The sequence below is a fragment of the Sceloporus undulatus genome, chromosome 3, assembly GCF_019175285.1.
Source record: "Sceloporus undulatus isolate JIND9_A2432 ecotype Alabama chromosome 3, SceUnd_v1.1, whole genome shotgun sequence".
NCBI lineage: Eukaryota > Metazoa > Chordata > Lepidosauria > Squamata > Phrynosomatidae > Sceloporus > Sceloporus undulatus.
In genome coordinates, this window is record NC_056524.1 from 231,898,894 (window position 1) to 231,909,936 (window position 11,043).

Here is an 11,043-nt window from a genome sequence, read left to right on the forward strand (position 1 = left end):
ATCATCATCATCATCATCTTTGGAATATACTGTGCACTGCTAGCTCTGGTGCAGATAGCTTTGGAATGGTTACTGCCTCCAACAGGTTCACTGGCCCATTCCTCCCCTTACTTCACTTCCTCCCTCACCTCTCAAATGTCACTAGTGACAAAATCAAGATGTCCAAGTCTGGGCTCTGAAATCTCAAAGCCTGATATCCCGATCTAGCTACCCTACAGTGAATCCAGCTTCAATTGCCCCACAATTCCTTTCAAGATCTCCTACAACTTTACCAGGCTCCCCTTCTCTCCAGATATCATGATACCGCCAGCAGCAGAGCAGCAATGACAGATGAGCTTTCCACAGTATGGGAGACATACCCATCCCCCCTTGCCTGAAAACATTTCTCTTCATGGACAGAGAGGGAAGGCCATAGTGACCAACAGATGTTAGCTGGCATTTCATTTTCAGTGATTCGTTTTCATTTGTCTTTTGCACAGCTTTATAATTAATGGAGACTCTTCCCTATTTATTCTCGTATTCAAAGTACCTGACCTTCATGTTCTTCATTTTGTTGTGAAGGAGGAAATGAAATCTGATTTGACTTCCTCTTCTGTGGTCCTCTGCCTTACCTCTTGTAACATGTCAGCGTCTTCTATTGCTTTCACTGCAGACTTTTTGGATGTTTCTTGGATTTCTCCTCCCATTAGAAACTCATCAAGAATAAAGTAGGCCTTTTCAAAATTGAAAATAATATCCAGCTCACATACCTAGTAAAGTTTACAGAAAGAAATATTCAGATGTGAAATGACAGCACTGGGTGTAGTAACATGGGTAGGCTCATTACAAAATTGCTGCATGTGTGCACCCTTGTGGCAGACAATGAACAAGGGAAATGCAAGAGTGAATGTCATTAAGTTCAGGAACTTAAAGATGTAAAACAGCTTAAGGCACTATGTGACATTCCAACCACACTTTGACTCCTTAATTATATGTGGCAGAAAACAGATCCCACTAAAATCAGTGGGCTTTACTTATGAGCAGGCTAAAAGATGGTTGCACTGTACGCGATTCTCCTAGGACTATGTACTTACACACTTCAAACTCTCATGAACCTTGTATTTTCAAAGCAAAATTGACCAATGCAACAACACAAGAAGCAACATTCTTGGTTTAATGAAGACTAGAAGGGATGTATCAATAATACTAATACTAACACTAAGGCCTTGTCTGCACTGGCTAGGATACTCTAGGGACACCTGAAGTATCCTAGCCCCCCAGCTCCCTTGACCAGCTCCTGTTACCTTGGCCTCCATTTCTGCACCAGCCTGGCTGTCTGCACAGGCATCCCACTGAGCTGCCCATGCATCCACCACCACAGCCACAGGTTGTTCACTTCTAAGGTAAGAATGAAGTGCCCAGCAGTGGTCAAATGGCTGGGCACCTCATTCTGACCTTGGAAAGAGTGACCCACAGTGGCAGTGAAAATATTGGGAGGCCCAGATGGACACCCATGGAGACAGCCATGGTGGCATGGGAATGGGGGGCTCCAGACCTTCCAGGAAGATCTAGAGCAGAACATGCATGCTATTTAACTCAATTTTAAGGTTGGCATAGCCTGGTTCTGGTGTGGAACCTACCAAGCATCATTTGGACTACTCACATCAGAAGTGGGATTGCGGGGGGGGGGGGGGGGGTTGTTCAAATAGGATGATGCCAGAATGGGGAGGGGGTTCTGATGGGACCTTTAGCCCATGCAGACAAAGCCCAAGAGATGGGTGGGTGTCTCTACATGGATTCCAGATGGTAGGATTTTCTGTTCACCTTCTGTTCTTGAGTAGGAGTATGGCCCTTGAGGTCTCTTCCAACTCTATGGACCTTATCACACTAGCAAAATCCCATTCAGAAATGGGATCTAAATCAGATTTAAATTAGAAAAAAACTGCAAATGTAGGAAGTTTTTGACACAACATCCCTGCAAACGTGAAATAATGCAAAAATAAAGTGAACGTAAAGGGGACAAAAATGGCAGCTTTTTATTTTCGGAACTCCCCAAAAGTAAAAAGCTGCCATGTTTGTCCCTTTTACATTTGCTTTATTTTTGCGTTATTTCATGTTTGCAGGAAATTTCCCGCATTTGCAGTTTTTTTTCTAATTTAAATCTGCTTTAGATCTTGTTTCTGAATGCGATTCTATGTTTCAAGTTCTGTCAGCTGCCACCACCCATTAATGGCCTCCATAACATTCAGTGACTTAGTGGTCTATTTTGCACTTTTCCTGTCACTAACTTTGCAGTATAGCTCAATGGAAGGTGCCTCCATGAATATGGTGCCTTGTTAATGTAAGATGTGCTTGCTTAGACTAAAAGCTTCCCTTAAAAGGTCTCCTCTTTTCCACTCTCTGTTTGCATGCCTTTACTTGGTATCTGTGATTATATGATTCTCAGCTCCCTTGGGAAGAGAAGAAGTCTATGAAAAGTCAGAGGTGGGAAAAGGGCAAAATAAATGTATCAGTGGCTTCCTACTAAGGCACTGATCTTAGGGGTATCCATTAGTGGGTGGTAGCAGAATTGGGGGAACCCCCCTCCTACTGAAGAGCAGAAAATGAGAAGAAAAACCTAATACCAACCCTAGTGCCAGATTCAAGTTGAAAGAAGTTTTGAGAGAAAGTATTCCAGTGGTGGGCAGAACCAAAGGCTGAGACCAAAAATTCTAGTTTAAAGCTCTTGGTATCAGTAACTAAGCCTTAGGAGAGGCATTTTAACCTTTCAGTATGGGAAAACATGACACAAAAACATTGGAATACATTACATTTGGGTATTCATATGTTTTCCCCTTTCTCCCACAAACCTGCTATCCTAAAAAAAAAAATTCACAATGTATCTCAAGTCATTGTTGGGGACAGAATAAACAACATTTGACATCAAAAGGAAAAACAAAACAAAAAGACAGCTTTTTATAGTGCTTGGAGGGTGAGAGATACTTACATTTCCAAAATATCTGTCCAATAGCTCTACATAACGATGGACAACCTCTAGGGCCAAAAGTTCATTATCTTCATCTTCTATTGCACAGCAGAAATATAAACTAGCATACCTAAAATGTATAAGTGAAAAATATGAGACTATCTGGATAATATTGATGCTACTTAGGCCCTGTACAGATCAGCCTAAAAGGCCAGCCTGGGGGCAGAGTCAGGGCATATCGTCCTGACAATGCATGCCTGACTCTGCCCCTCAGGGCACCCTAACACCGTGTGCCACTCCAGATGGCGTACGGTGTCATGGTGCACCTCTGGCACTGCATCCAGATGACATAGAGCTGAAGGAGTGCCTTACAGCTGCACTGCCATGGCTATGGCACCTTTTCGAGGGTGCAAAAAGGAACCGCTTTTTGTGGCTCCTTTTTGTGCCTTCGAAAGGCTGGATCAGGGCCACGCCCCCGATCTGGCTGAAGAAGGGGCAGCTAGATGCTGCCCCTTCAGGGCTGTTTGTACAGCCCCATAGTGCTTGATTCTGCGATTGGTTATCCTGAAAGAACCATTTTCCCCAATTGATTTATGTATTATGAATGAATCTGAGAGGTGCACTTGATTAGTACTCGTGGCTTCTTTATCGGTGCTAATAAAAAAAAACAACAAGAAGAAGATAGGCATCATTTAAGATAGCCAGAGTTTAGAATTTAGTGCAATAATAAATAATGATAATGGAATCAAAAATAAATGCTTGTCTTTCCAGGCAGACTTCTCTCACTGCTGTGTGACTCCCTACTTGTCAAAGCCATAACCCTGTGTAACCTGTTCTGAGCCATGACTCTGCGTGAGACAAAATGCAAGCCCTGCATACAAAAGGTCTGGGGTCAAGGTTCCCTGACATCTCCAAAGAAGACTTGGAAACGTTTCTGAATAAAACTCTGGAGAGTTGCTCTCATTTAGTTCACACAAGAATCCCTTCACTTGCATTGGGACACATTTCCATGGCCTTGCTGGTGGTGTAGACTATTCTTAACTATACAGACCAGTGGTCTTTTTGTAAGTACATTTCCTCATAAATAACAGTGCTAATTTTGTTTCTATCCTGTAATAGAATATGTACAGACTAATTTTACAGGCACCTCATATTGGGGATCATCCTACACCACATATAATATAATGTGTAACTTGCTCTGTGGAGCTGTTCTGCTCATACTATAACCCCAATGCAAACAAGACACGGCCTTTGGGTGTGGGGAGCAGGGCTTGCCTACTCATACATAGGGATTTAACCTTATTCTGAATATCCAAACGGGACTATTCTTCCACTCATGGTCTTTATAAAGTTTTGAAATTAAGCCAGTAGATATCCAAAAGATGAAAAGATTAAGTGAAAGAATCTAGAGAAGTTCCAGTGCACAAATTCCCATGAAATCACTAGAATTTGATCTCTTAATGAATATGCATTTATTTCACAAAACATGCTCTCTATGATAATTCTTTATTACATTTATTCCAATTAAATAATATAGAGCATCAAAATTTAAATAAAGTATCTGCATATTGGTATAGAATACATATGTTTCTTATAGGAGGTTGTCTTTAAATTATAGTAGTAGGTTTCAAGGAACACATACTTTCTTCAACTAATTGCTGTGGTTCCTGCTGCCTTTATCTTTCAGCAGTAAGTAATACAAGTATTTTCTGAATGTAACTGCCATTCATTTTGTTTGCCAGTTCATCCAGCCAAGGCAGACAAGCTAGTCTTGATTTATAATCAAGCTGTCTTTTACGAATATCAAGTTTCTCAGAAAAATAAAGAAATTATTTTGGACTTTGTGCCACTCCTCTAAAATCTCATTGGAAGGAAGGATCATTTATGTAAAAAGATGATTTACGAAAACTACCCACACCTTTTGTAAACAAGCTTAAGGTCTTTCCAGTCAACAAAGCTGCTCATTTTTTGATTGCGAGCCAGAACAATCTGCACAATTTCTCGAGTGATCTTCTTTCGCTCTTTTTCAGGCAGTGTAATAAACCACTTTTGAAGTCTTAATTTCCCTTGTCGGCTGAAGAGCAGCATAAAGCGTATCTGGAGTAAAACAAAACAACTCAGTAATATGGAGACAAAGACAGAGATAGCTACCTCTCTTGAAAACTACCTTCATCTAAGGTCTGCCTTGGTGGGCATGCCCCTCCAGGTCAATGTAAGGTGGGCTGTATGTGAACCTCAGGGCCATTTTTGTGGTCCTTAAGCCTCCCTCCAGGCGCTCCAAAATGACCTCTATGGCACATGGAGGGCATGTCAACTGTTTGAAGGCCCTATGGGCTGGGCCCTCCAGGAGTCAAAACAAAATTAGGAAAAACTAATTAAAAAATTAACCTCAAAATGTCCCGTAAGGGGGCTTTTAAAAAGGGGTATAGTGTGAGTGATACCCTCCAGGTTTTCCCAGAGGGGGTTAATGTGGCTCCTAGTCTTCCAGAATTATCCATACCCGATGTAAGGCTTGACCATAGTTTAAGCCATAGCAAGTTTCAGTTTCCAAGCTCTTCCCTTTCTCCTCCTCCTTCTCCAGTGCAGTGACAAGGATTTTGCTTCTGTTTTTCATGAATCACAGAATTCCCTGTTGTCTGAACTTGGAGATAGTGTGGTAAAGCTAACTATGGCCCGGTACAAACGGGCCCTAAACAACGCCCTCATCACATGCTAGGATTGCCTTGGGGCAGAGCGCTTACATACCCCACAACCCTAGCATGTGACTAGTGCATCATAGCTGCACAGCGCCGTACAGATGGCACGTGTAGCGATGACGTCTCTGCTGTGCTGCATCCAAATGGAGCAGTGCAGCAGCGATGTGTATGTGCCACCCCAGGCTGCTTGTGGTGGCGCAAAAAGGAGCCACTTTTTAGCGCTCCTTTTTTGCTATGCAGTGGCACTGCACAATTTGGTTGCTGCAACGCTACTGCGCAGCAATGAAAGGCATCCCCAGCTTGCCCTTTTGGGCCCATTTGTACCGGGCCTATGGCTAGCAAGAATAACGTTCAAGTTCTGACCATGGATAGTGAGTCTACTTTGTTTACACTAAGTATAACTAAGATTAATCACCATTTAGTTTTCAGATGATATGTTAAACTGTGATTAAATCTAAAACAGAACTAGAAGTTCATCATCTCCTCTTTACAGTCATGGTGGTGGTGGTGGAGGAGGAGGAAAGACTCCCTGCAAGTTCATGTGAGCCTGCCTCACTTCTTTCACCATGGTAAATGGGTTTGCAGGTTAGGTCAACCAGACCTGGATGAGGTTACACTCCGCCAAAAGACTGTGTTCACAGCTTGCGGGTGCTTCTGGATCTATCACGTCAAATGACAGCTCAGATAGATGTGACAGCCAGGAGTGCTTACTATAAGTTTGGCTGTTATGCCAGCTATGCCCCTAAAGATGGAGCTGGAAGACCCAAAGATGGAAATGCAAGCACTGCTAACCTCAAGGCTGGATGTCTGAAAAGTGCTGAAATGTGTCTGTACCAAGTACAGAAACTCCAGTTGGTTTAAAACATGGCAGCCAGATTGTACATCTAAAAGTAATTACATCACACCATTATTAAAATCACTCCACTTGCTGCCAATTAGTTTCTAGGTAATGTACAAATATGGTTTGGGTCCAGGTTACCCACAGCATCATCTTGTCCTATACAGGGCTGGCTCGTCCGTATAGGTGAACTAGGCAGCTGCCTAGGGCGCCAACCTCTAGGACGCCAGAGAGAGAAAGAGAGAGAGTGGCTTTAGCCTGAGGATCATAGAATCAGGCAAGCAAAGCAGTCAGCAGCACTGCCAGCCTCTGAGTAGCAGGAAGAGAGGGCTGCTTGAAGCTGGAAGGAGGCAAGAAGTTTGCTGCGCTCTGCAACTCCTGGGCTGCATCCACACTGGAGAATTAACCCAGTTTGGCACTGCTTTACCTCTTTCTGGCTCAAGGCTATGGAATTCTGGGAGTTGGAGTGCCTCCCTTCTCCCTCCTTCCTTCTCTCTATCTTCTTTCCTTTCCCCTTCTTTCCTTCCTTCTCTCCTTTTCCTTCCTTCCTTCCTTCCCTCTTTCTTTTCTCCTGTCCCTCCCTCCTTCCCCCTTCCTTCTTGCCTTCCTTCCTTCTTTCCTACCTCCCCCCTTTCTTCCCTCTTCTTTCTTTCTTTCCTTCCTTCCTTCCCCCCTCCCTCCTTCTCTTTGTTCCTTCCTTCCTCTCTCCTTCTCTCTCTCTCGCCAATTTCTCCCCCCCCCCCATAACTACTTCTCCTTCCCAGACTTTGGCCCTATTCCTTCCCTATCCACCCACTTTTGCCTCCCTTCCCACTCACTCACCCTTTTCTCTGATTCCTAGACCCCATTGTTGTTGTTGTTGTTTGTTGCTGTGTGTCCTCAAGTCCTTTCTGCCTCCTGGCCACCCTCTCTTGGGGTTTCCTTGGCAAGGTTTGTTCAGAGGAGGGTCACCATGGCCTTCCTCTGAGGCTGAGAGAGTGTGATGCCTCCAGCTGGGATTTGAACCCAGAGCCATAATCCAGCGCTCAAACAACTAGTCCACACTGGCTCCAACAACCCACTTTAAAAGCTTGGTCTTCTTCCCAGGGTGTCCAGATGCCTTCACCGCAAAAGAAGGCACCACAAAATGGAAGACATTCAAGAAAAAGAGAGGACAGGACTCAAGAAAAGCTCAAAACACTCCTAGAAATGTAAATGCATGCTTCTTAGCCATGCTCAAAATGGAGGATGTTTTAGAAAACCTCCTGGACAGAAGGTTGGAATGGAGGACATGTCCTGGAAGAGGAGGTCTGCCCTGCCCTGAGGCAAACCTACCATGGGGTTTTCTTGGAAATATGAGTTCAGAGAAGCTTTGCCATGGCCTTCCTCTGAGGCTGAGAGAGTGTGGCTTGCCCACTCTTGGTGGTGTTATTGTTGTTGTTGTTGTTGTTGTTATTATTATTAATATTATAGTTTATTTCTAAAGCGCTGTAAATGGTGTGCCTACTGTGTGTCTTTTTTTTCTGACCCTGGAGCCATTCCCATCCTTGTTTCATAGGCTGCATCTACACTGCAGAAATAATTCAATTGGACACCACTTTAACTGTCCTGGCTCCATGCTATGGAATCCTGGGATTTGGATTTTTGGAGGAGAATTCGCCTTCTCAGTCAGAGAGCAGTGGAGCCACAACTAGGATTGCCATAGGTCAGGACCTGCAAACCGGGAAAATGTAGGACAACATTTTCAAATGTAGGACACTTTTTATTTATTTATTTATTTATTTTTATTTATTTTTTTACATGGAGGACACATGTAAATATAAATGCATGTTTCTTAGGCATGATCAAAATGGAAGACATTTTGGCATTATTCCTAGGCAGATGGCAGAAATGTAAAATAAAAATTGTGCAAATAGCCACTCACCTCCTCTCCTCCTCTTCATACTTGGTGCCAAATCGCGCCAGGAAATGGCCCATTCTCCTCCCCCTGGCCGAGAGCCAGAGGCTCTCAGTGCTCCTCCTCCTCTTCTGAAGCTGCCTCCTTCTCTGAAGCTTCCTGAGGCTGGCCAATAGGAGACTGGGGCTAGAAACAGCCCCGCCCCTGCTGTCTTCCTATTGGCCAGCCAACCTGATGGAGAGGAGCTGCTGCCAAACTGCGCGCGTGCTCGCGTGGAAGCGCAGCGCATGCAAACCACAGCCAGCCACCGCCCAGGCAACTGCAGCCCATGGAGGAGGCGGAGGAGGAGGAGGTGGGTGGCCGGCTGGCGCTGTGCAAACTAGCGCGGCGCGCACGTGCTAACACATGGCACGCGCAAGCCGCAGCCATTCGCGGCCCGCACAGCTGCCTTGGGCGGTGCAGCAGCCGCCGCGGTCCACCCAGAAGGTGGAGCGCGGAGGAGGAGGTGGTGGGTGGCCGACTGACCGGCCACATTAATGGCCTCTGCCTGGGGCAATGGCCGCATCGGCAGGCCAGGCCCCAGAGCCAGCTCCAGAGGCAGGATTTGGCGGGAACCGGGACGTGACCGTACCAGTACCACCAAAACCGTGCATGCCCTGCCTACCGGCAGGATATGACAACCCTAGCCACAACAAACTACAAATCCCAGGGCTCCATAGCATGGAACCAGCAAGATGACCAGATGTCCTTTTTTTCTGGGGTATATTCTTACATTTTAGTCTTCTGTCCAGGAGGAATTCCAAAAATGTCCTCCCTTTTGAGCATCACTAAGAAGCATGAATTTATATTTATATGAGGGGCTTTAGCTTTTACTTAGTCATGTCCTCCATTTTACTTGAAAGACCTACATTTTTCAGTGCCTTGTCCTCCTTTGCAGTTAGAACAGCCGGTCACTGTGAGAGCCAAGGGCACCTAACGTGGTGTCAAACTGCATTAATTCTGCAGTGTGGCAGCAGCCCTGGTCCTCTCACCTGGTAACCCTACTGGTTTTCTTCTCTTTCTTGTGACAGCCTTTTCTGCCCCTTGGGTGAAGATTTTTAGTTTTTAGGGATCATAGATGGACCACTACTACCCCACAAATTCAAGGGGATGGGATCCAGAATTTTCCCACATCATTAGAATGAGTAATGCTTCCAGCTTGCAAAAGGAATATGTATGAATTAGTCTCCATTCCAAATATCTCAGCAATAAAAAAAAGTCTTTAACCTGCAAAAACCTAATTGGCTTTTTGACTAATTTTCAATACTGTGACAAGAGATTGGAACCTAAGTTTTATGTCATGTTTAGCTTTAACAAACGAAACTGCAGAAATCAAGGGGTGAAAATAATTATGACGGGCAACAGGGGTGCCAAAATATTTCTCGCCTAGGGTGGCAAAATACCTAGAGCCAGCCCTGCTCCTATACAATCTGCCCTGTACACTCAGGTCTTTTGGAAGACATTTATTCCAGTCATCCAGGACTAGGTTGGTGCCTGCCAGCCAGAAAACTTTTTCTTCAGTCACCCCTAGGCTGTGGAACAACCTGCCAGAAGAGATTTACCAACTGAATACACTGTCTGAATTTAAAACAACCTTAACGATCAAGTCATGCTCAAAGTTTTGCAGCAAAGACTCCAACTATACATGGAGTGACAGATCCTAGAGATGCAAGCTAGATTCAGGAAAAAAAGAGTCATTAGGGATCAGACTGCAAACATATGATGGATAATGGAGCCAACCAGAGAATTCCAAAAGAAAATCTACATGTGTTTTATTGACTACAGCAAAGCCTTTGACTGCAGAGACCATGAAAAGCTATGAAATGCCCTCAAAGAAATGAGAGTGCCACTACACTTGATTGTCCTGATGCATGACCTGTACTCAGGGCAAGAGGCTGTCATCAGAACTGAATATGGAGAAACAGAATAGTTTCCAATTGGCAAAGGGGTTAGGCAAGGCTGTATTATATTATCCTATTTATTCAACCAGACCCAGAGGCAGGAGGAGTGAAGATTGGAGGACAGAACATTAGCAACCTTAGACACACAGATGACAGAATATTACTAGCAGAAACCAGCAAAGACCTGAAGCAATTACTGAAGAAGGTCAAGGAAAAAAGTGCCAGGATAGACTTAATGGCACCTAAATGGCTTGCGTCCAGGGTACTTGGAGGACCGCCTCTCCCCATATAGTCCGCCCCGCACACTCAGAACATCTGGGGCCAACCTGTTGGAGGTCCCTAAGTCTCGCTTTGTAACGACCTCACAGAGGGCCTTTACTATCTTTGCCCCCACTTTGTGGAACAAGCTTCCTGTACAGCTTCGTTCCTCTGCATCGTTACTTTCTTTTAAAAAAGATCTAAAAACTCACTTATTTCGGCTGGCATTCCCACCTTAGTAATTTTGTTTTTTGCCCCAATTACCTTAAAGTTGTTGTTCTATTCTTGCCCTGATATTTTGATTGCTTGTTTCCCGTCCCTACTCCTCTGACGATGTTTTAATTTTTATATGTAATATTTTAACTTGTAATTTATTGTCTTCTATCTGTAAGCCGCCTTGATCACATCGTGGAAAGGCGGGGTATAAATAAAGATTATTATTATTATTATTATTATTATTATTATTATTATTATTATTATTATTATTATTA

General features: G+C 44.2%; 1 protein-coding gene across 2 annotated transcripts in view; it reads right to left on the reverse strand.

Annotated features, from left to right (window-relative positions):
* Positions 1-11,043, reverse strand: part of AP1S3 (adaptor related protein complex 1 subunit sigma 3) — a 44,408-nt gene that overhangs the window by 14,635 nt on the left and 18,730 nt on the right. For both annotated transcript variants that reach the window (XM_042459612.1, XM_042459610.1), the window contains exons 2-4: positions 4,863-5,041; positions 2,966-3,074; positions 612-749 (exon numbers count right to left, since the gene is read on the reverse strand). In XM_042459612.1, the coding sequence (XP_042315546.1) occupies positions 612-749; positions 2,966-3,074; positions 4,863-5,041 (426 nt within the window). The remainder of the gene's footprint in view (positions 1-611; positions 750-2,965; positions 3,075-4,862; positions 5,042-11,043) is intronic.